The sequence below is a fragment of the Bos javanicus genome, chromosome 9, assembly GCF_032452875.1.
Source record: "Bos javanicus breed banteng chromosome 9, ARS-OSU_banteng_1.0, whole genome shotgun sequence".
In the NCBI taxonomy this organism is placed as follows: domain Eukaryota; kingdom Metazoa; phylum Chordata; class Mammalia; order Artiodactyla; family Bovidae; genus Bos; species Bos javanicus.
This window is the reverse complement of record NC_083876.1, coordinates 33,905,808-33,931,999: the sequence shown is the minus strand read 5'-3', so window position 1 is coordinate 33,931,999 and position 26,192 is coordinate 33,905,808. Positions and strand designations below refer to the sequence as shown.

Sequence of the window (26,192 nt, the reverse complement as noted above, 5' to 3'; positions counted from 1 at the left end):
AGTGGGTTGCCATTGCCTTCTCTGGCTCAAAGAAGAGAGAAGTATCAAAAGGACACAGAAGGCCACTTGAAGGGACTCCTACAGTTTAAACCTGGAATGATTTGAACATTGAAATAAATTGTAATAACATATTACAACTTTTTTGAATAAAATAGCAGTCCATAAGTCCACACTTAAATAAGTAGATAGATCAATAGATTAAAAAGAAGGTACATAGTGTAAGTGATAGTATTAGAAAGTCATCGTTGGCAACAATACTGATGATTATTATTAATTCAGACAATAAATATCAGAATATGCTAAAGCTAGTGGTGAAAGTGGATTAAGGAATGGTATTTTACATAGCCTAAAAGTATTATTTTCTCACAAAACACTAATTATAAAGGGAAAAACAGTAGTGAAGAAATCTGGTGGACACCATCTTATTTAAGTGACAGAGGTCAGTGCCACTATAATGGACAAAATAGATACCATATGCCATACAATACCATGTAATGAAAAGACTATAGCATTTCTGATATCTCAGCCAAAAGCATGTAACTTCATCTTAATCACTGAACAAAACCAAATAATTAGCTTTTGATTGTCACAGGGAAAACGAAGGAATTCTTTTGACTTGATAGAGACTGGAAAGACATGGGTACAACCCATGATTCTGGGTTAGATTTCTTTGTTAGAGGAATATTACTCGGAAAATTAGTGAAACTTGAAAGGGATCTCTGGGTGGAGTATGGAGGAATTTTTTGTACTATTTTTGCAAATTTTTTGTAAATTTTAATATAGAATGTAAGTTCATATTTTTATTACTTTTAGGCACAATGATTATAAAGTTGTATCACCTGCATTAAGAGCAGTTGGTAATATTGTGACTGGTGATGATATTCAAACACAGGTGAGTTCAGACTTTAATATGATAAATTGGTAACTTAAGGAACTTTTAAGAAGTTTATCATTTTCATATGACTCAATTACATGTTAATCAAGATGTTAGTATTACCATAATTGTGCAGGCATCTGTTATATGTCAGTAAGCATATTCTCAGTAATAAGTAATCCATCTCAAATACCTCTATATGAAGGCACTATCCTAGACCTATATCAATGTAAAGAAGTATAGGATAGGAATTTGGCTCTTGAGGGGTTTACATTTCAATTGAGGAGACAATATATAATGAAATAAAGCAAATTACCTAAGGTAGTATGTTTCCTGAGAACTGATTTGTCCTTAAATACTATAAAATTTTTTTTTTAAAAATCGGTGTGCTGAGAAATCTTTGTAGATTCCATAAAGGAGTTGGAATTAAAGCTGGAGAATTTCAGTAGACTAGAAGAAATTTATGTGGTATGAGGTAGAGGCACACATGTGTGAGTTATGATTAAGAGGTGTTAAACTTGGCTGGAAAAGAAACTGCTTAGGAGATGGTGATTGATTATAAACAGGTTAAAAGTTGGGTTGGAAATGCAAGGGTCTTTGTAATAGATTGAAAACCTAGATTATGAGAGTTGAAGGAAGGATAGCAAGGAAACATTTTCCCTCTTTGGTAACTAACTGTGTGTGTCTCTGTCTGCATGTGTGTGTGTCTGTGTGTGTCTACATGTGTGTTTGCCTGTCTTGGATGATGGTGAGACTTAAAAAAAAAAGATGTGATGTCAAACTGATTTCAGATCTGGAATATTCTTTCTTAAAGATACAAACTTTAACTCAGAAACATTAAATTATCCATTGCTATCATGAACTGTATATTCTAATCTACATTCTTTCAGTTTTAGTCTTTTGAAGTCATATTTATTTAGTTATTAAACAGTAGATCTTTAGTAATTGATAGTTATTAATTTAAAATAGGTCTTTAAAATAAAATGCACTTCCACACATACACTGTTTTCAGCAGAATTTTGGTGCACTGCTTCATATGTTCTTCACCAAGTAAACATAATGTAAATCATTGTGGTTACTGTGAAAATGGAGCATAATTAATCTTGCCGTGAAATAAAGAATGTAAAGAGACAGAGCAAACCGTGCTGTGCTTAGTCACTCAGTCATGTCCCACTCTTTGTGACCCCATGGACTTGAAGCCCACCAGGCTCCTCTGTCCATGGAATTCTCCAGGCAAGAATACTGGAGTGGGTTGCCATGCCCTCCTCCAGGGGATCTTCCCAACCCAGGGATCGAACCCAGGTCTCCTGCATTACAGGCGGATTCTTTGCTGTCTGAGCCACTAGGGAAGCTCCTAAGAATACTTGAATGGGTGGGCTTTCCCTTCTCCAAGGGATCTTCTGACCCAGGAATTGAACCAGGGTCTCCTGCATTATAGGCAGATTCTTTACCAGTTGAGCTACCAGGGAAGCAAACTGTACTTACTTACAAAAGGAAAATAGGACAGTATAAATTTTAATGAAACAAATAGACTTAATATACACATTTCTTAACAGTTTCTTAATAGACACTATTTCTTAACAGTTTTGGAATTGGATACATTGAAACTGTTTGAGGTATAGATATAGATACATTTCCCCCATTAATTTATTTGGCAAAACTTAAGTGGTTGGATCCTGACCAATCACTAAATCTCTGTTCAAATAGTTGTGTCAGTTGAACTCTGAATGTATTTGTAAACTTGAAGGGCACACCTCTGTATTCTGCATATTTGCAAATGAGTGGATTGAGAACAGGGCACTTCACTACACCAAGTTTTGGCAGATTGGGAGCGTAGAAGACAGCAAGTACGTAACTAAGTTTTACTTTGAGAGAAATTTCTTTTTTCTTAATACAGTTTTCCAGAATTATTATTGTGTTTCTAAATAGTATATTTTTGTATAGTTCTTTTCCAATAAAACTGTTTTCATTTTGTTATTGTTGTTTTAGGTAATTTTAAATTGCTCTGCTTTACCCTGTCTTTTACACTTATTGAGTAGCTCAAAGGAGTCAATCAGAAAAGAAGCCTGCTGGACTGTTTCAAACATCACTGCTGGAAACAGAGCTCAGATTCAGGTAAATCGCTTTCATATCTGAAAAAACAGGAGATCTCAGGAGTTATTTTGGACAAAGGTCAGCATTTTATCAGTGATTTTTTTTTTTTTTTAGTGAGTTACTGAAAATATTTTCTTAAAAGATCCTTGAAAAGTTTTTTATAGAACTGAATTTTCCTCCTCTAAAATAATAACATTTACTTGTTGTAGGTATTCTAGTACAGTGCCTGACACATAACAGTTAGTCATTAAGAAGAGCTTGAATTTCATTAGGTTTCAATATCAGCAATGATCAGGCTTCCCTGGTGGGTCAGATGGTAAAGAATCTGCCTGCAAGAGACCCAGGTTTGATCCCTGGGTTGGAAAGAGTGGCTACCCACTCCAGTATTCTTGGAATGGCTACCCACTCCAGTGTGCTTGCCTGGAAAATCCCATGGATAGAGGAGCCTGACGGGCTACTGTCCATGGGGTTACAAAGAATCAGACACGACTGAGCAACTAACACACTAGGCAATAATCTTCCTCTCAATGCTTTTAAATAATGATTTATTAGTGTCCCATCAAGCTCCTTGAGTCATTTAATACTAATTTCATCTTGATCAATGACCAGCCTGTGCTTTATCATCTTTAAAATTTATATTCTGCTAATATATTTTCCAATCTTTAAAAGAAAGTATGTGAAAGTTTGTTGAAAATTTAGAAATAAAGTATTTCTAAAGGTGTTTCCAAAAAGTCTGACATTTTAAAGCCAATGAGTTTCAAGATTCCTCTACTTCATAATATTTATAAGACACTATTTGCATTGATTATGCTATATCATTTTTTCTCCTCAGGCTGTTATAGATGCAAATATTTTTCCTGTTTTAATTGAGATTCTTCAGAAAGCAGAGTTTCGCACCAGGAAAGAAGCAGCTTGGGCTATAACTAATGCAACATCAGGAGGCACTCCAGAACAGATCAGGTGAAAAAAAATTTTTAGTTGTTTTTTTAATATAAATAGGACAAAATTTGGAATAATACATACTTTTTATTTGTTGATAAAACTAAAACATTATTTCTAAGTTAGTTTTATAAGCATTTCTAATGTGAAATGATAGCATTTGTTACATCTTTTATTCATTCACAGTGGTTTACTTTTGTCAAAGTATAATTGATATTCTCCTAGGCAAACTATGAAAAATCAGAGATTAAAAATCTGAAAAAAAAGTGTATGTTAATTTGAAAACTATATTATTATGGGCATTAAGTATTTTTTTGACCATTAAAATCTCATGCGTGTAACTTTATAAAATGGCTAATAAATTCGAATATCCACTTATTTAAAACAAAATTGAAATAGACATTCCTAGTTGGTTGTTAGCCTTGCTGCTGGTGCTGCTAAGTCGATTCAGTCATGTCTGACTCTGTGCGACCCCATAGACGGCAGCCCACCAGGCTCCCCTGTCCCTGGGATTCTCCAGACAAGAACACTGGAGTGGGTTGCCATCTCCTTCTCCAGTGCATGAAAGTGAAAAGTGAAAGGGAGGTCGCTCAGTCATGTCCGACTCCTAGCGAACCCATGGACTGCAGCCTACCAGGCTCCTCTGTCCATGGGATTTTCCAGGCAAGAGTACTAGAGTTGGGTGCCATTGCCTTCTCTGGGTTGTTAGCCTTACCTGTGTATATTATCTCACTTTTATTCTTTCATAAATAAAATTTATTTTTTTTCAGGATACTTGTTTGGTTCTAGGATTTTTATTGTTTTTGTTTCTTTTCCTAACAACGTAAATAATAGGTATATGGACTTTGAAGTTAGCCTGCTTTCAAATCCTATTCAGTAAAAGATGCATGACCTTCCAAAGTCATTTAGTCTCTCTAATCCATGATTGTCTTCATTTTTTTAAATGGATAGTATGTTATGGTAGTGTAATTTGTACACTTCCAGTCTTACAGCATGGTGCCTAAACATTAAGCTCTCTACTAAGATTAGCTATTATCATTATTATTTGTAATCATCATAATTTTTATTATCAATATTCTCTTTTCTGCTGTCACCTTTTTTTTTTCCTGCATTGGTGGTTTGCGGGATCTTAGTTCCTGGACAGGGATCAAATCCATATCCCCTTCAGTGGAAACACAGAATTCTAACCACTTGACTGCCAGAGAATGTCCTGCTTACTTTTTTCCTCCATAGCAAAGTTCTACTTTGCCGTTCTATCTACAGAATCTTCTTTTTCTGAGGATCATTTCATGAAACTCGAAAGTTCTTTGGTTTCTTGATGTGCTTATTTAGGAAATAATTGTCTAATACATATTTGATTTAATTATTAATTTATACAAAAGAAGTTAGGCTGCTATGCCAATTTATAAATAACTAGGAGGATTTTGAAATCTACTTTTTGGGAGATCATTGTCTATTATTGCCTTCATTTCTACTGTTATTTTCTTTTCTCAGATATGTTGATACCATCTGTCTCTGCCTTTTATTTTCTATTCCTCCTCTTTGATTTAATCAGTATTACTTCCATTTCATTTGTGTCACGAATACAAACAGTAATAAAATCTTTCATTTGTTCTAACTTGTATATTTTTTTGATGCTGATGTTATTTTTTCTGTTTTGGGGCCCAAAGTTTGTAAACAGTTTATAAACAGTTGTATTTTCTTTTTCAATTTATTTTCATCTTTGTGTCTGTTCCTTAAAATGTATTAATATGAATCAGGTGTCCAAATTGAGATAATTATTTTTCTAGCCATTTCCACCATTTCATTAACTCTACATATAGGGGAAGGAGACTTGATCTCAGATAAGGTTCAACATTCATATCACTAATATTTATTGACTGCTAGTTGTTATGCTAAGTCATTTCAGTTATTGAGCGTCAGCAGTACATCAGATGCTTTCACATATTTCCATTAACTTTATAACTATGAGATAGTTATTCATTCAGCAATTACATTTGATCAGTCACAGGTTAGTATATGGCAAGCAAGTATTCCAGTGAAGATATGCACATTTAAAAGAGGTGGGGATGAAAACTAACTTCTACTGAATGTTTGCAGTATTCTCACAGCAACATTCTAGTTTAGTACTATATTATTTCCACTTTTGATGTGGAAACTGAGGCACAGAGAAGTTACACAAAATCACACAACTAAATAAGGAGTGGGATTAGGACTTGAAACCATGCAGTTTGGCTTCAGAGCATGTTTAATATGGACTTTAGAGCATGCTTAATATGGACTTTTGCCAGGTGAAGAAATTAGCTATTTTAAAGATCTAATAACAACTAGAAAAGGAAAAAGCATTAGGAAATGAGTAGAATAATTTTTGTGATCGTTGTTTATTAAGATTATTCACAACATGGCCTGTTCTGCTTCTAAAAGCCTTCTGTGCTTCTGAAACACAGCCTATATTTTAGAACATTAACTACGATTGTTTCTGTGGAAAATTTCTTTCAGTTTGATTTAGGTGTCTCTTTTCGGTCTTCATTTCTACCTACCCCGATGTGGCTTCATGTGTTACACGGGCTAGAAAGAAAGTGAAGTCACTCAGTCGTGTCTGACTCTTTGCGACCCCATGGACTGTAGCCTACCAGGCTCCTCCCTCCATGGGATTCTCCAGGCAAGAATACTGGAGTGGATTGCCATTTTAACCAACCTTTAAAACAAAAACAAACCTTGAGCCAACTATTCTCTGCACTCATATGCTATGCAAAAACAACTATAAGTACCAATTTGCTTATATGTATTTTTTGTAATATTTGTAATACCATTAATTGCTAATTATGTTAAATTATGAAAATAAGAGAGTAAGAATTTTCAGGTTCCTATATAAGTAAAAATTTAAGTATTTTTAATGTTTGAGATTGTTTAGGAATACTTAAGTGTTTATGTAACATTTCATTGAAGAATGTTTTCATGTCATTGCTATAAATATTTAAATCTTTTAAAATGTTTCTCCCCCACATTTTTTTTTTAATTACTCTAAAGGTATTTGGTAGCCTTAGGCTGCATTAAACCACTTTGTGATCTGTTGACTGTTATGGACTCAAAAATAGTTCAAGTGGCTTTAAATGGACTTGAAAATATTTTACGGCTTGGAGAACAAGAATCTAAGCAGAATGGAATAGGCATTAATCCATACTGTGCCCTCATTGAAGAAGCATATGGTGAGCATTCAGTAAAATTTATAGTTGGTATCAATTTTTTAATTGAGATCCAAGCGACACATTGGTTTCATGTATATAACATAATTCAATATTTGTGTATACTGCAAAATGAATGTAATAATTATAGTTCATGTCACCATAGTTAAATTTTTTTTTCTTGTAATGAGAACTCTTCAGATTTCCTCTTAGCAGCTTTCATATATATATTACAGTATTATTAAATGTAGTCCCCATCACTGTACATTACTTCCCCAAAGCTTATATAGAGTAGAAGTTGGTGCCTTTTGACAGCCCCTTTCACCCGTTTAATTCACCCCCTCACCTCCTGTCTCTGGCAACAGCCAGTCTATACCCTGTATCAATGTGCTCACTCTGAGCTCTTTGTTTTTGTTTGTTTAGATTCTGCATATAAGTGAGATTATAAGGTATTTGTATCTGTGACTTGTTTCACTGAGTGTAATGCCCCCGAGGTCCATCCAGGTTGTTGTAGATGGCAAGGTTTTCTTCTTTTTCAAAAAAACTGAATAATATTCCTCTGTATGTGTATGTGTTGTGTGTGTATGTACCACATTTTCTTTATTGATTCATTCTTTGATAGATAAGGTTGCTTCCATGTCTGGGCTGTTGTAAATAATGCTGAAATGAACATGGGGTTTCATAATATCTTGGAGTTCATTTTTTTTTTCATTTTCTTGAGATAAATATCAAGAAGTGAAATTGCTGGATTATATTTTTTAAAAAAATGTAAAAAGTTAAAACTAGAACTACCATATAATCCATATTGTTATCCATAGGGATTGCACCAGTTTGCATTCCCACCAATAGTGCACAAGGGTTTCCTTTTCCCACATCCTTACCAACACTTCCTGTCTCATCTTTTTGATGGTGGTTATTCTAACAGGTGTAAGGTGATATCTTATTGTGGTTTTGATTTCCATTTCCCTAATGATTAATGATGTTGAGCATCTTGTCATATACCTGTTGGGCATCTGTGTATCTCCCTTGAAAAAATGTTCATTCAGATCTTCTGCCCATTTTTTAATCAGGTAGTTTGGTTTTTGAGTATTGAGTTATATGAGTTCTTTATATATTTTGGATATTAACCCCCTACTAGGCATATGATTCGCAAATACGTTCTCTCATTTCCTAGGTTATCTTTTCATATTGCTGATGCTTTCCTTTGCTGTGCAGAAGTTTTTTAGTTTAATGTGGTCCCACTTGTTTATTTTTGCTTTTTTGTCCTTTGTGTTTGGCATCAGATCCAGAATTCAAACAACTGTCATCAAGACCATGGAATTTATTTCCAGATGAGGCATGAATCTAAGTCAGTTCTTTTTCCTCTCAGTATATTTCCATTAAATATTCACTTTCTGTCTTAAGTCCTATTATATCCACTCAAGCTTTTATTTGCTATTCAACCAAGCCTGGTAGACCACTTTGCCTTTATTTCAAATTATATAATGTCACTGGTTAAGACATCATATAAACAAAAGATATTAATCGCTGATTTAAGAATATTTCCTACTATAATTATTATTTTGGCCCCAAGTTATACTAGAGTTTGAGCTATTCTATGAGTATATATAGATATGATTCTTGATATATTTATATCCTGCAACAAATTGAAGAGGTTTATCTGTAATTAAGTGAAAAATACTTTTAGCATCATCCAGACTTACATGTGGATTATTTTCTTGTAAGCAGTAAAATAAAGCACTGTAGATTCTCTTTACACTATGCAAATGGGTTTTTTCAGTTTCACTTATAAACTGTATTGGATTTACAAATAGTATTCATTTATTCCTTATTGATACACTTTGGCTTATTCTGTGAGAGAACTTATTGTTAGTTTGCTCATTAATTTTAGGGTTTTGTTTTGTTTTGTTGCTTTCCCTTTTTGTGCTTTTTATTTAGCATGATTACTCTGGAAACAACTTGTGGAGTTTACATGATCTAAAACTGTCATTTTAAAATTCAGAAACTTAAGTACAGAGGAATCAAACTTATTTGGGAAAAATCATACAACTAGAAGGGTGGATTCTATGATCTTCCTACTGCCCAGCCTATGCTTACTCTTCATACCCTATTGCCCAATATTTTTATTCCTGAACTATAAAGCATAAGTATTGACTGTCATTATATGCAAAAATCAGATAAAAGCTACAGAATCACTTAAATGTGTAATCTAAAAAATACTACAAACTAGTGACTATAACAAAAGAGAAGCAGACTCATATAAACTAGTGGTTACCAGTGCAGCCAGTGGGGGTGGAGTGCAAATTATTGGGTAAGATAGGCTCAAGGATGTGTTGTACAACACAGGGAATATAGCCAATGTTTTGTAATAACTGTAAATGGAATACAACCTTTAAAAATTATGTTTTAATTTTTAAAATTAGATTAAAAATAATAGTTCCATTGACAGTGGACTGGTGATACTATTGATTCATTATTTTGATTTAAATACATGTTGAAATCTGAGTAATAACTTTGATTTTATATATATGCTTTATATAATAGGTCTAGATAAAATTGAATTTCTGCAAAGCCATGAAAATCAGGAAATTTACCAAAAGGCTTTTGATCTGATTGAACATTACTTTGGTGTAGAAGATGACGACCCCAGTATTGTACCCCAAGTGGATGAAAATCAGCAACAGTTTGTATTTCAGCAGCAGGAAGCACCAATGGAAGGGTTCCAACTTTAACTTGGTAGGAGGTAAATTAATGGCTAAGAAGGGTAGCTTTATATACCTCCCCTTTCTTGCATTGTCAGTAGGAATATTTGATGTGTTTTTGTGTAGAACAAAAAAAGAAAGAAGATGCACTTTTAGAAAGCAAAACAAGTTTCCATTCATATGCAACCTTTTATTATAGTTTTGTTGTTATGTTGGTGTGCCTGTATATATGTCTTTCATTGTTTTATCTTTTTTTGTATCTATTTGAGAACAGTTAAATACACTATTTAATAATTTAAGCCTCAGAAGGAGAATTTTGGTAAAGTATTACAATAATGGTTCTGAATTTTTCTAGCACTTGTGGAAACTGCACATCAACAGCACAGCTGTTGATCATTGCATTTTGGCAGTGTCTGACATTCCCGGTCTCTACTAAATCTACCTCTCAAAGCAAAAGCAAAACAAAAAAGCTTCAGAAGCATGAAATAGAGAAAAGGCTAAATTAGAATGTAAAGACAGATGTTACCAGAAATTATAAATCACTGTGCTATAGGTTATACTTTGCAAAAAAATAAAAAGGTTTAACAAAACCAGTAAGAGTTACTTATAAAACATAGGAAAAATATTGTACTGATAATCAATTAAAATGTAGCAATTGTGAAGAGAGAAGCTGTTCTTCATATTGAACATATTAAAATAATTACACAACATTTAAATATTTGTGTTTTTAACATATAAATGCTATATTTTATATTTTGACCAAATATGCTAACATTTTTGAAATAGTTTTTTTTTTTTTTTCACTGCTCATTTTAGAGAGCATCATGATAGAGATGCCATTATGAATCTAAAGTAGTGCTGCATAGCAAAAATAATACTGTATTCCTTTCTCTGATTTTTCAGAGCAGTAATTGAAAAGTTTCACTTTCTGTGTAATAATGAACTTAGGTATTTGAATGGCAAAATTGTCCTGAAGAAATCACCTTGTTATGTATTAAATTTTATTAAATGTACTTAATGTTTGGACACAAAAGGATGATATTAATGAAAATTACTAAGGATTCTTTAATTGGTTGAAACCTATATTAGGATTTTTTTTTCCCTTTGGTAATACTCAGAGGGTCATACTGCTGCTTGTCAATGTACCATTGTATTAGATTACATTTGTATCAGATTGGTTAATATAATGTAAGTGTTTATGTATTAACAGCAAAAACCTCTTCATATTGTGAAACTTTTAAAAAAGTTTCAATAGAGAATTATATATATATTTATTTATAGATCCATATATATGCATGTGTCTTATGTGTTTTTTTTCACGGTACTATATTCAGTAGTTTTCTAAGCAGATATGGTACTGTTGAGCTCAGTCTTTTCATTTATAGTTATATACAGGCTATTTACATTTCCAGTTATATATCTAAAATACTTATTTAAAAATTAGTTTATTGCTGTTTTAAGATAGAAACTAAAAGCATTTTTGATATGACTCATAGTCTATTCTGTAAAGAAAGATTTCATTTATGGTATCATTTATAATGTTTCTGCTGGAAATCAGAGGCATGTTAACAAGAAGAAAATGTAAACAGAGGTACTTTTAAATAGTATGACACTTTGTAAAATTATATATCATGAAACTAAGCTTTTGGCAAGACACTTAAAACCTACAGGCTATAGACTACAGGTTTAAATGGTGTCTGTAATGCTGACTGCATCTGCCAAACCTCTTTATATTGTTAAGTAGAGTATTGTATCTGTGCCCTTTTTATTTTAGTAGAAGTTATGAAGTTCAGTATATGTATATTCAAAAGAACAGGGTAGTTATATTAAAGATTACCAAACTGATGGTGAATTTATCAGATCAACACTTTTTTGTGATGCTGATAGTCTAAGTATCAGGTGACAGGGTATTCCACTCTTTCTAATCAGTTGAACTTGATAATGCAGCATAATTCATAAACTAACCAGCTGTGCCTGCTTTTATTTTGAGGACCCTGTAGTCAGTTTAGGAGATTTAGATTAATAAATCTCTAAGCCACGTCTTTCAAACAAAATAGTTCTTACAGAAGGAAAAATAATGGAAATAATAGAATGGCCTTTAATTTTAAATTTTTGCCAGTAAAGCAAGCATTATACTTCTAAGTATAGAATTTGACCATATTTTAGGCATTTATATACAAAAATTATATTTAATTCATTGGATCTGTTACTAGGATAATTGATTTGATTAGATTTGAATGCAAGGGGCAATATATAATTAATTGTTGGGACCAGCTATTGGTGTGGTAATAACTTTATTGAACCAATACTAGCAAATACTTTGTTTCTAAAATTTTTCTTAATATGACTACTCTTTTCAAATGTACTATTTTAAATGCTCCAAAATGTATTTTCCTTAATCTTCATTGGCCCTTGTGCGAAATTTTTTTCTTTTTTCAACTTGCTTTCCTAAGATTTATTATATTTAAATCCGAGAGAAACTGTGCCAAAAAAAAGAAAAGAAAACATGTTCTAAAGGGCAATGCATGCAACATTAATGCAGAAATAAAAAAAAAAATACTTGAAAGAGTCCTTTACGTTTAATTAAATTTGGTGTTTTAGTTTTGTCTGAATTTGAATTTTTACCAGCTAACCTATGCAATTATGCTTACTTGTTTTATATTTGTAAGTACTTGACTCAATGACCTGGGTGTTTTTACTATCAGTTTTATTTTGAAAACTGTTTTTAGAATTTAATTTTTAGTGTCGTTTTGTTCACTTATTGGTAGCACTAGAACAGGAAAGCAAAAAATAAAAACAAAAAAAATGTAATAAAATCTGCTGGCACAGAAACAGCATATCATTCGGTAACTGTAAAACCTATTTGCAGATAAAGATTGATTTGTTGATAAAGGACTTTTGTTGGACAAAACATTACCTTTGCCTTCATATTTTTTCTTCTCTTAAGAAGGAGCATTATGGAAAAAGTAATTAAAATACAAAGTCTTAGTGGATTTTTGTTGCTGTTCTAAATTCAGCAGTCTACTTGCTGCTTTGTGAAACTGTGAAATCAAAGTAATTGTTAACCTTTACTCATTTTAGTTCATAGCATTACTGTTTTATAGAATGTAACATATTAGGAGCCCATATGATAGAGCTCTAGAAGGATAATGTGTCTTTAAGTTGGGAAGTGGGATGGGGAAGATGTTCTTGACTAACTAAAAAAAAATCAACATTTGAGTAATATGCAATATTATGAAATGTTACAGCACTATATTAAAAACAATAAAATCCTATTTTACAATTGCATTTATATAAGTGTGTCTGTATCATTTGTTCTCACTTAGGATTGTGTATTCCTAACAGCAAAAATAGATGCCCTCAATGATTAAAATTCCATCCCCTTTCTAGAACCAGTACGATTTCGATTTCGTTGGTAGGACTATCTGATAAAGTAGTATGTTGCTTTTATTTTAGAACATATATTCAACTGTAATGGAGGATGTATCTAATTTATGTTTGTATCTCATGCCTTGGCAATTAATGGAACATTCACATGTTCAGCTGAGATTATTTTTCCTTTTCTATTATTTTAATGCAATACAGTGCATTTATTTAAGGCTTAGAGTTTTGGAAATAGAAGGGAATATCTGATTTAACTTTCTTAGTGTGCTCTGAAACACAAAATCACACAGTAGCCAAGCTTAGCCTCCCCCCCTAGTTTAGTGTTTTTATTTTCTTATTCTACTACCTTTTTTTTTTTTGCTTCATCTGGCCTCATTTCCTTCAGTATTTGAAACTTTGTTAATCACAGAGTAGTAAAAGTAGTTATGTCAGTTATTTTTAGGGTTTCTTGCTCCCAGTAAAGCAGTCTGCAATTTTAAGAGACATGTACATCATATCATTATTAGTCACTTTAACATTTCAATTTTCCATTCTTATGAAATAAAATTTTCAAATAGTTGCACTTGCAAGCATTGCTGTACAGCACCACCAGAACTAAAATGTTGGTTGGGAGCAACCCCACCAAGTAAAGAGCTTAAAATGCTCACTAGCTTTTGCATAAACACTTAAATTTGGAAGCAGTAGGCAGTTTGGGGAATTTAATGTGTAATGCTCAAAAGTACCTGTTATTTAAAAATTGGGAGTTCTAAACTTTGGACAGCTTTACTTTTGAGGGATCCCTCTTGTTCCCTTTCAGTCATGGTTGTTTTTTTTAAACTGCTGTCTAAAAAAGTATGGCAAAATTTTAGGGGTTTAACATGACTCATTATTTTCTGAGCATTCCACCTTCTAAATTGTTTTACTATAAAATACACAAAGAGAATAATGTGTAAGAAGACAGTTGAATAATAAAACACCTGTGTATTCACCATCCAATTTAATTATTATCAGTCCCTTGTAACTATTACTCTGGATGTTATTAATAATCCTTGTGCTTTGCTTCATTGTTTCATCTCATGTGTATATATATCCCTAAGAAATATAGCCTTACTTATCTGTTTTCTAAATGTATAAACTGGAAGTTTACATATATTTTCTGTATCTGGGAATCTGGGGTTTTGGCTCAATGTTAACATTTTTTGAGATTCATGTTGATGCATATATGTGTGGTTTGCTCATTCTCTTTGCTGTTTACTATTCTGTTTTGTGACTACATCGTGATGTCTGGTAGGGGAAGTTTGTTTTACTTTTGTTCCCGAGGCATGTGGGATCTTAGTTTCCCAACCAGGGATGAAAACTGTGCCCCGTGCGGTGGAAGCGCAGAGTCTCAACCCCTGGCCCGCCAAGGTAGTCCCCAGAATGCTCATTTTAGCATCATCTCTAGTGGCCAAAAACTGGACCAAATAATGAGATAAACTGGCATATTCATACAATGGAATACTATAACAATGAAAATGAATGACTTCCTGCTACTCACAGTCTGTGGATGAATCTCACAGTATAATACTGAGTATAAGAATTTATACAAGTGTATATTATATAATCTTATGTATATAAAGTTAAAACAGGCAAAACTAGTCTACGGTGATAAAACAACATGTTTTTTTATCTGTGTGGTAATGACTGACTGAGGGCAGAAATGAGGCAGAAAGGAGATGTTTTACTTCTTGATCTGAACAGTTATACGGTTGTGTTCACTAAAATTCTATCAAACCGTGTACACTTTTGTGCACTTTCTAAATGTATGTTCTACTTCAGCAAAAATTTACTAAAAGTAGAAATAAAAAAAGACTTCGCCATTCTTGTTACCAAATAAAGCCTTGACAAGTACTTTGTCAAATATTCTCTTTTACCTATCATTTATTGTTGCTGGTCATAGTGATGATATTCCGATGAATACTTTGTCAGTTAGAATATCATTTAGCCTTGGCCTGTGCAGCCAGTGCCGCTTCTTCACGCCATTTTGCCTTCTTTGCCAGGTTCCAACTTGTTAAAGATTCATGTCGTTCTGCAGCCTGCAGAAGCAAAAGGCAAAGCATTTTGACGCTCTGGAAAAATTTGTGTTTTAGAGATACACAGCAGACTCCATGAAAGAAGAAAAATAACAAAGCGTCAATCACATGTAGCATTTAAGATAAACGATCCTTTGATACAGAAAAAATCGGCCTAAGTCATTAGACTTCTAGACAACAGTACCGCTATATCAGAAATCTGCCCCCACCTCCTCTTGGCACACAAAAGATACAGTTGTTGGACAAAACATAAATCACTTTCAAATAGTTAAAATCAAGAAAGGGAAATCCTCAGGTACCTTTTATGAAAAGAATGCAAAAGGCATAAGTTAATGGGGAATGAGAAGGACAAAAGCCAGGATAGATGGAAGTGGCTTTATTAGGGGAAAATAATGGCTTTAACAGCTGTGGGCTAGAAGTTGAATCGCTATACCAATAGGCAAGTTCAGGATTTAGATCATGGGCATGGAGCTGAGGTATTCCTGTGGAATAACTAAAACTCTTACCAGCCTGAGAACTGGCAAGGACACTAGGCATTTACCTGGGGGAGAAAAAATTACTTGTAAAAAGAGAAGACAATTAGCATTGTGATCAGGAGGAAAGAACTCTAGCTAGAAAATGGATCAGAGGAAATAATCTAAATGTGCCACAGAGATATAAGTACAAAAAAATAGAGAAGAGACTTGGAGAATAGAATTAGAAATTCCAACATATATTCCCAACAGGTGAGTTATTAGAATGAGGGGAGAGGTCATATTTGAAGTAATAACAGCTTACACTTTTTCAGAAGTGAGCAAAGCTATAGGTCCCTCAGACTGAAGAACATACAAAGTCATTTGCAGGAAAAAAATAAAAATCTAATAGATACTGATGGAAGCCTAATACGCATTTCACATTTAACATATCCAAAATAGAGGACTTGATATATTTTGTCTGTCAGGGCTACCAGTTCTTTCCCTAGCCATAAACATGGGGAATGGCAACACCATCCATCGTAGATTCTCAAGCAGAAATCCAGGCTTTTTTGATGTCGTTCTTCCATTTTGTTTCCTCCTCCCACACTGAACTTACCATAAAGGTCTATCCTTTTTACCTTTCCAAACACATCTCAAATTGCTACCCATTTCTCCATCTCTATCTGACAGCATCTTAGATAAGGTAACATATTAATTATTCAAAGTGACAGATGAATTGGAGAGAAGGAAGATGGATACAGTTCAGTTCAGTCGTTCAGTCTGCGACCCCATGAACCACAGCACGCCAGGTCTCCCTGTCCATCACCAACTCCCAGAGCCTACCCAAACTCATGTCCATTGGGTTGGTGATCCCATGCTCTCCTCCTGCCATCAATCTTTCCCAGCATCAGGGTCTTTTCAAATGAGTTAGCTCTTTGCATCAGGTGGCCAAAGTATTGGAGTTTCAGTTTCAACATCAGACCTTCCAATGAACACCCAGGACTGATCTCCTTTAGGATGGACTGGTTAGATTTCCTTGCAGTCCAAGGGACTCTCAAGAGTCTTCTCCAACACCACAGTTCAAAAGCATAAATTCTTCGGAGCTCAGCTTTCTTTATAGTCCAACTCTCACATCTATACGTGACTACTGGAAAAACCATACCCTAGGAATCCCTTAGAAGAAATGGAGTAGCCATCATGGTCAACAAGAGAGTCCCAAATGCAGTACTTGGATGCAATCTCAAAAACAACAGAATGATCTTTGTTCGTTTCCAAGGCAAACCGTTAAATATCACAGTAATCCAAGTCTATGCCCTGACCAGTAACACTGAAGAAGCTGAAGTTGAACAGTTCTATGAAGACCTGCAAGACCTTCTAGAAATAACACCCCAAAAAAGATGTCCTTTTCTTTATAGGGGACTGGAATGCAAAAGTAGGAAGTCAAGAAACACCTGGAGTAACAGGCAAGTTTGGCCTTGGAATACAGAATGAAGAAGGGGAAAGGCTAATAGTGTTTTGCCAAGAGAATGCACTGGTCATAGCAAACACCCTCTTCCAACAACACAAGAGAAGACTCTACACATGGACATCACCAGATGGTCAACACCAAAATCAGATTGATTATATTCTTTGCAGCCAAAGATGGAGAAGCTCTATACAGTCAGCAAAAACAAGACCGGGAGCTGACTGTGGCTCAGATAATGAACTCCTTATTGCCAAATTCAGACTGAAATTGAAGAAAGTGGAGAAAACCACTAGACCATTCAGGTATGACCTAAATCAAATCCCTTATGACTATACAGTGGAAGTGAGAAATAGATTTAAGAGGCTAGATCTGATAGACAGTGCCTGATGACCTATGGATGGAGGTTCGTGACATTGTACAGGAGACAGGGATCAAGACCATCCCCAGGAAAAAGAAATGCAAAAAAGCAAATTGGCTGTCTGAGGAGGGCTTACAAATAGCTGTGAAAAGAAGGGAAGCGAAAAGCAAAGGCGAAAAGGAAAGATATTCCCATTTGAATGCAGAGTTCCAAAGCATAGCAAGGAGAGAGAAGAAAGCCTTCCTCAGTGATCAGTGCAAAGAAATAAAGGAAAACAATAGAATGGAAAAGACTAGCGATCTCTTCAAGAAAATTAGAGATACCAAGGGAACATTTCATGCAAAGATGGGCTCAGTAAAGGACAGAAATGGTATGGACTTAACAGAAGCAGAAGATACAAAGAAGAGGTGGCAAGAATACACAGAAGAACTGTACAAAAAGATCTTCACGACCCAGATAATCACAATGGTGTGATCACTCACCTAGAGCCAGACATCCTGGAATGTGAAGTCAAGTGGGCCTTAGGAAGCATCACTACGAACAAAGCTAGTGGAGATGATGGAATTCCAGTTGAGCTATTTCAAATCGTAAAAGATGATGCTGTGAAAGTGCTCCACTCAATATGTTAGCAAATTTGGAAAACTCAGCAGTGGCCACAGGACTGGAAAAGGTCAGTTTTCATTCCAATCCCAAAGAAAGGCAACGCCAAAGATGCTCAAACTACCATACAATTGCACTCATCTTACACGCTAGTAAAGTACGGCTCAAAATTCTCCAAGCCAAGCTTCAGCAATATGTGAACTGTGAACTTCCAGATGTTCAAGCTGGTTTTTGAAAAAGCAGAGGAAGAGATCAAATTGCCAACATCTGCTGGATCATCGAAAAAGCAAGAGAGTTCCAGAAAAACATCTATTTCTGCTTTATTGACTATAATGAAGCCTTTGACTGTGTGGATCACAATAAACTGTGGAAAAATCTGAAAGAGATGGGAATACCAGACCACCTCTTGAGAAACCTATATGCAGGTCAGGAAGCAACAGTTAGAACTGGACATGGAACAACAGACTGGCTCCAAATGGGAAAGGGAGTACGTCAAGGTTGTATATTGTCACCCTGCTTATTTAACTTATATGCAAAGCACATCATGAGAAATGCTGAGCTGGAGGAAGCACAAGCTGGAATCAAGATTGTCAGGAGAAATATCAATAACCTCAGATATGCAGGTGACACCACCCTTATGTCAGAAAGTGAAGAAGAACTAAAGAGCCTCTTGATGAAAGTGAAAGAAGAGAGTGAAAAAGTTGTCTTAAAGCTCAACATTCAGAAAATGAAGATCATGGCATCCGGTCCCATCACTTCACAGCAAATAGATGGGGAATCAGTGGAAACAGTGGTTGACTATTTTTCTGGGTTCCAAAATCAATGCAGATGGTGACTGCAGCCATGAAATTAAAAGACACTCCTTGGAAGGAAAGTTATGACCAACCTAGACAGCGTATTAAAAAGCAGAGACATTACTTTGTCAACAAAGGTCCGTCTAGTGAAGGCTATGGTTTTTCCAGTGGTCATGTGTGGATGTGAGAGTTGGACTCTTAAGAAAGCTGAGCACTGAAGAATTGATGCTTTTGAACTGTGGTGTTGGAGAAGACTCTTCAGAGTCCTTTGGACTGCAAGGAGATCCAACCAGTTCATCCTAAAGGAGATCAGTCCTGGGTGTTCATTGGAAGGACTGATGCTAAAGCTGAAACCCCAATACTTTGGCCACCTGATGTGAAGAGCTGACTCATTTGAAAAGATCCTGATGCTGGGAAAGATTGAGGTCAGGAGGAGAAGGGGATGACAGAGGATGAGATGGTTGGATGGCATCACCAACTCATGGCCTTGGGTGGCTCCGGGAGTTGGTGATGGACAGGGAAGCCTGGCATGCTGCAGTTCATGGTGTCACAAAGAGTGGGACACAGCTGAGCAACTGAACTGAACTGAACTGACTAGACGGACCTTTGTTGACAAAGTAATGTCTCTGCCTTTTAATATGCTGTCTAGGTTGGTCATAACTTTTCTTCCAAGAAGCAAGCATCTTTCAATTTCATGGCTGCAATCACCATCCGCAGCGATTTTGGAGCCCAGAAAAAGTCAGCCACTGTTTCCACTGATCCCCCATCTATTTGCCATGAAGTGGTGGGACCAGATGCCATGATCTTAGTTTTCTGAATGTTGAGCTTTAAGCCAACTTTTTCACTCTCTTCTTTCACTTTCATCAAGAGGCTCTTTAGTTTTTCACTTTCTGCCATAAGGGTGGTGTCATCTGCATATCTGAGGTTATTGATATTTCTCCTGACAATCTTGATTCCAGTTTGTTCTTCCTCCAGCCCAGCATTTCTCATGATGTACTCTGCATATAAGTTAGATAAGCATGGTGACAATATATAGCCTTGACGTACTCCTTTTCCAATTTGGAGCCAGTCTGTTGTTCCATGTCCAGTTCTAACTGTTGCTTCCTGACCTGCATATAGGTTTCTCAAGAGGTGGTCTAGTATTCCCATCTCTCAGAATTTCCCACAGTTTATTGTGATCCACACAGTCAAAGGCTTCATTATAGTCAATAAAGCAGAAATAGATGTTTTTCTGGAACTCTCTTGCTTTTTCGATGGTCCAGCAGATGTTGGCAATTTGATCTCTTCCTCTGCTTTTTCAAAAACCAGCTTGAACATCTAGAAGTTCATGGTTCATATATTTGTCAAGCCTGGCTTGGAGAATTTTGAACATTACTAGCGTGTGAGATGAGTGCAATTGTGTGGTAGTTTGAGCATTCTTTGGCATTGCCTTTCTTTGGGATTGGAATGAAAACTGATCTTTTCCAGTCCTGTTACACTGCTGAATTTTCCAAATTTGCTGACATATTGAGTGGAGCACTTTCACAGCATCATCTTTCAGGATTTGAAATAGCTCAACTGGAATTCCATTACCTCCACTAGCTTTGTTCATAGTGATGCTTCTTAAGGCCCACCTGACTTCATATTCCAAGATGTCTGTGGCATGCTGCTGCTGCTTCTGCTAAGTCGCTTCAGTCGTGTCCGACCCTGTGCGACCCCATAGACGGCAGCCCACCAGGCTCCCCGTCCCTGGGATTCTCCAGGCAAGAACACTGGAGTGGGTTGCCATTTCCTTCTCCAATGCATGAAAGTGAAAAGTGAAAGTGAAGGCGCTCAGTCGTGTCCGACTCTTAGCGACCCCATGGACTGCAGCCTACCAGGCTCCTCTGTCCATGGGATTTTCCAGGCAAGAGTACTGGAGTGGGTTGCCATTGCCTTCTCCGTCTATGACATAGAATCACGAAATAGTTAGAAGTGCAAAATTTGGAAGTGATGACCACAGAGGCTAGTTTGCCTGTGTCCTGTATATGAGCCCTTTTCCTTGCCATCTCTAATATGTAGTTTCTGAAGGGAAATTATGAGGTAATAACTTCCTAATTTTGCTTCTTGCTTTTCCCCAATTCTTGCATCTGCTGATCAGTTTTTACCATGAAATGCAGCCCCACAAATATTGATATCTCTGTGAAAATTTTCTCTAGTCTGAATTTCTCCATCCCTAACAACTTTCCTCTGTGTTGAACTCTCCTCTGGACACACTCCAGTTTATCGGTGTACTTTCTCATGGTGGTACCTACAACTGAGCCCATTTGAGTGTGATTATAACTTCTTTGTTTTAGAACTATGTTTTAGTAACATAGCCAGGGGTGGAACTGGATTTTGGTAGCCTCATCACACAGAATAGTTTGCCTGGAACCAACTAAGCATCTTTGACTCTCTGTGATGCTATGGACTGTAGCCTGCCAGGCTCCTCTGTCCCTGGGATTCTCCAGGAAAGAATACAGGAGTGAGTTACCATGCCCTCCTCTAGGGGATCTTCCCAACCCAAGGACTGAACCCTTGTATCCTGTCTCCTACATGTCTCTTAGGTCTCCTGAACTCTCATGCAGGTTCTTTACCACTAGTGCCATCTAGGAAGCTCTAATGTTATCTATATGTCTATTATTTTGGCCATGCCACGTGGCATATGGGGATCTTAGTTCTCAGACCAGGGAGTGAAGCCTTGCCCCTGCAGTGGAAGCATGGTCTTAACCACCAGACCACCAGGGAAGTCCCTATACATATCTATTTCTTTCTGTTGGCTTGGCAAAGAACTTAGGCTTTGAAATTATTCTTATCAAATGGAAATTTTAGTAAATGTTTATTGGAATGAACACTTAAACATAGAAATAAAGAAATTCAGTCATCTCTAGTTTTTAACCTACCTTAGTAACCTGCCTATCCAGTTGGTGATTCTCTAGCTCCTAAATGACAGATTGGATTCTGATATTGCCTGGACGCTTCGTGTTTCAAACTGTCTTCCCTTTATACTTCAGCCACATTAGTTCGTTGTTTTTTTTTTTTTTTTAATATACTAGACACTTTACTCTCTATAGGTTTTCCTCACTTATCTTGGCCTTACCCTAAATGACTTATTCTCATTCTTCTCAGAGTGAGCTTCCCTGACCACCACATCTGAAACACTCTCACTCAGGTACTATTTTATTATCTTCCGAGCTACTCATAAGTAAGTCACTATACACCAGCAATCCTGTTGGCTCTGCTTAAAAATATATCCCGGTTGGACCACTCCACATCATCTCTCCTGATATCACCCTTGTCTGAGATAATCTGTTGCCTAGTTTATTGCAATATCTTTTACATAGTCTCAAGGCTATGGTTTTTCCAGTAGTCGCGTATGGATGTGAGAGTTGGACTATAAAGAAATCTGAGCGCCAAAGAATTGATGCTTTTGAACTGTGGTGTTGGAGAAGACTCTTGAGAGTCCCTTGGACTGCAAGGTGATACAACCAGTCCATCCTAAAGGAGATCAGTCCTGAATATTCATTGGAAGGACTGATGCTGAAGCTGAAACTCCAATACTTTAGCCACCTGATGCGAAGGACTGACTCATTGGAAAAGACCCTGATGTTGGGAAAGATTGAAGGTGGGAGGAGAATGGAACGACAGAGGGTGAGATGATTGGATGGCATCACTGACTCGATGGACATGAGTGTGAGTAAGCTCCAGGAGTTGGTGATGGACAGGGAAGCCTGGTGTGCTGTGGTTCATGGGGTCGCAAAGAGTCGGACACGACTGGGCAACTGAACTGAACTGATGCCATAGCTAAACAGTTCATGATTTAAGGAAGGGTGTAGTTTGGATAACTTTCATACAAAAAAGTTCTTCCTTTGCCAATTTTAACCAGGTTATAAACTGTAATTTCTCATTTTTCTTTGTCTTATAAATGGAAACAAGCTTCTGTCCCTTCTGTCCAGATAGTTAATTTGTTGACTCAAATTTCCATGAACAGTGTTGTTTTCAGTACAATTGATATATGCGGATGGCTCAAGATGTCTGAGATGAGACTGTTCTTACGTTGGAAAACCAGCAATAATCCCCCAAATGAGAACAAAGCTATAATCTTTCTTAAAATTCACAAGTCTATTTTTACTTTTAAGAGGTACTCACCCTTTTGGCTGATGCTATCACTGCAAAGCAGGCGATGATTGTGAGTCCAATCATTATGTAACAAGCTTTCACCCGAGCTTTGTTTCTTGCAGCATCTATCATTTCTGGCCTAAACCAAGATGTGTATTCTATTAATTACATTAAAGCAATATGATTTCCTGACTGGCATAATAGACAATGATTTTTTATGTAAATATTCAAAAAATTGCCCTGAATGCAATTAGCAGATGTGAAAGCCTTACAAATTCTAGTACATTATCTCACTAATTTCAAATTAACAGGTATTTATTATTTATATTACTGCAGTAATATGAAGTGGCAGCTTATAAATAGATATAAGTAAAGAATGATTTTTGAGAAAGTATTCAGCAGTATTTTTTCTTATCTATGTTATTTGAATAGAATGCAGTAACATAAAAAAATAATTCTAGGAAGTAATTCCTCTTAAAAATTAAAAAATGTATCTTTAACTTTACACTAGTTGAAAGAACACAGAAAACCAATATCTAGCCTGTTTTCCTCAGGTTTTAGGCAGATTAAAGTAAGTTTTAAGATATTAGTTGCAAACAGGTGAATATTAGCACATTATTAGATTACACTTGTTAATTTTTGTTCCAGATGGAACCTGAAAGATCTGATCTTTTTTACCCATCCATCTGGCTTTGAACTGCTATACCAAATTAGTTTAACACTGAAAAGAAAGGAAAAAGTACAGTCATTATTAAATATCATTAGTGTATGGTACAAAAATTATAGGTCAGTTGTTCATTATATGTCCATTAAAAGCATAAAAGTGAAAGCTGTTTACATTGTAAATCTAACACTTAGCTTAGGAGGCATATCTCTCCTAAATAGCAATGATTTGAAAATTATAGAAAACAATAAAAAATATTCAAATACTTTCATGTCTCCAACCCCAAACTATAATACTTTTCCTAGGCACCTTGCTCAAAGTTAATTTAACAGAATTTCTCCTTTTTACGATATTTCTTTGTGATCGTGGGGAAGAATTATTTCTGTAAAATGGGTCTCTTCACATATACAGCTATATTGCTATAATATTGGGTCTAGAATCTCTAGACATGCGTTAATTTACAATAATGCAGGTTCTTTACATTTTTGATTACTCTGTCATATAGCCCTAGAATTCAAAATCCAAAAACACTGAGGGTGGTCTTTTTAAGCTTTTCTGGGGCTAATTTCTGCTCTGGGCTAAATTATAGATCTCAAGGAAAACAAAATTTGTTTTGTAATATTAGAAAAAAAATCTCCATGGTGAATAAGTGCTGAAAACAGAGTTCAAATTCCATGTCCATTCCTCATTAAATCATTTAATCCAAGAAAGGAATAAAAATGTTTGAGAATTCATTACTGAACATTTTCCCATATTTTTCCCATTTGAAATGCTTTTGATGACTAATAAGTTGACAATCAATAAAAAGTGTGCACAATATGCACAGAACAAGGTGTAGACCCAGTTTCCATCATCCATTCTAACAGGCATCGATCACATCATATAAAATAATATTTGAACATCTGAAATCCTTATTTGATTTTATAGTTCTAGTCTCACTTTTTTTTTTTGACATCAGTTTAAAAAGTGGTAGATTGGTTTTGTCTTTAGTTTCCTTCCTTCCCCTTTTAACCACTCCCTTGTAAAGTGCTGGGAAGATTTCTGGGCTTTGCATAAACTGAAGCTGTAAAAAAATGTTTTTTACGGGTGACCTTTACTTTATTTTTATTTTCGTAAAAGATTACATTTACCCTGGAGTTGAAGTTGTCAGTTTAGGTTTTATCAAGCGAACGTCTGTCATGGATATGGGATGAGGAGGCCAGAGACACAGATGCGCCCTGGCTCCTAGTCCTAGAAAACCCGCGCTCAGAGGGCTGCAGAACCGCGTACACCAGGCATCTCCTGCCCCAGAAGAGGAGGTCACATGGATGTGGCTTCTTCCCAGAGACTCTTCGGCCACACCATGAGTTATGATCCTTCCTTGGGTGGATTAGGGAGCCGCAACTCCTCCCCTCCCCAGCCCAGGCCAGGGCCCCTCCGCCTCTCAGCCAGCCGGGCATATGCGAGGACCCTAGTTTTTGTTTGGTTGGCTTAAGGGTTCCACTGCCTCCCGGCCCCTGAGCTCGCCAGGGGCGGTTATCTGAGCGACCGTGGAAGTATCCATTGAACTTGGGGATTTTCACCCGACTTCAACAATCTCCCCATAAGCTTAGCTTGTCTCTCACAGTCCAGTGAAGGAGCTTGGCATTTAACCGCACTAGGGGCGCGTGAGTAATTCCCTATAGAGTGGTAAGTAGTACTGTGAAGACCCGTGTGGCTCTGCACACCTCTCCCGACCTCTGTGCGCCCAGGTCGGGAAGTCGGTGGACCCCGAGCCTTCCAGGCCTGGAGCGGACCCTCGAGGGCTCCCTCAACCCGTCCCGGCACGGGCCACACTTACGGAATCCGAGGCGGGATATCCTCCATTGCTTTGAAACGCCCGGTCCACAGCAGGATTCTCTTGTCAAATTGCGACGGCTTGTGCTCGGCGGGGACCCTATGGACCTTCTCGGCTGCGAAAGCGACAGGGACATACATAGTGACGGAGAGACCGACGGCCCAGTGATCGGGGCGCACTCACGCCTCCATCCCCCAGCCTCAGCACTCAACGGACCCGTCCCTCCCGGGTCGTTCCCAGCCCCTGCTCACCAGAACCTGGGGGCTCCGAGCTGCCGGGGCTCCCGCCACTGGAGTACTGGGGGTGACCCCGGGGCCAGAGAGACGCGACCGGCCGCCGCTCGACTTCTGGGGGCGCTCCCGGGGCGCAGCAGGGGATGCGCCCTAGGCGGAGGCGCAGGAGGCTCCCGACCGTGGCCAGCATGCTGCTGAGCCCTGGTCCAGCGCCCTCAGCCCAGCCAGGGCCGGAGCTCCCTGGACCCCTGCCGCCCCGCCCCGCGCCGCTCCCAGGGGAGCCCGGGATGCGCAGCTGGAGTCTGACGTGCGCACCCCTGGGCTCCGGGTCCCCGCCCCCAGCCGGCGACCCCCGACCCGGGGAGTCTCGACCCTGGGGCAGAGTCGGTCCCCTGGCGCGCCGCGGACGAATTTCCTCCCGAAACAGCTCCATGCCTTTTAAAGGCAATTCTTGGTATTGAA

At 37.0% G+C, this 26,192-nt stretch overlaps 2 protein-coding genes across 2 annotated transcripts in view; one reads left to right on the top strand and one right to left on the bottom strand.

Moving 5' to 3' along the window:
* KPNA5 (karyopherin subunit alpha 5) overlaps positions 1–13,082 on the top strand; it is a 50,811-nt gene extending 37,729 nt beyond the window's left edge. The window contains exons 10-14 of the mRNA XM_061427490.1: positions 814–892; positions 2,864–2,989; positions 3,801–3,928; positions 6,938–7,116; positions 9,637–13,082. Of these exons, the coding sequence (XP_061283474.1) occupies positions 814–892; positions 2,864–2,989; positions 3,801–3,928; positions 6,938–7,116; positions 9,637–9,824 (700 nt within the window). The 3' untranslated portion in view covers positions 9,825–13,082. The remainder of the gene's footprint in view (positions 1–813; positions 893–2,863; positions 2,990–3,800; positions 3,929–6,937; positions 7,117–9,636) is intronic.
* A 1,963-nt stretch (positions 13,083–15,045) lies between these two features.
* FAM162B (family with sequence similarity 162 member B) lies at positions 15,046–26,000 on the bottom strand. The gene is made up of 4 exons (XM_061427492.1): positions 25,749–26,000; positions 25,501–25,612; positions 23,048–23,156; positions 15,046–15,232 (listed from the first exon to the last, which is right to left on the bottom strand). Exons 1-4 carry the CDS (start codon positions 25,918–25,920, stop codon positions 15,134–15,136), a joined length of 492 nt encoding a protein of 163 aa, XP_061283476.1. The 5' UTR covers positions 25,921–26,000; the 3' UTR covers positions 15,046–15,133.
* Between the last annotated feature and the right edge of the window lie 192 nt (positions 26,001–26,192).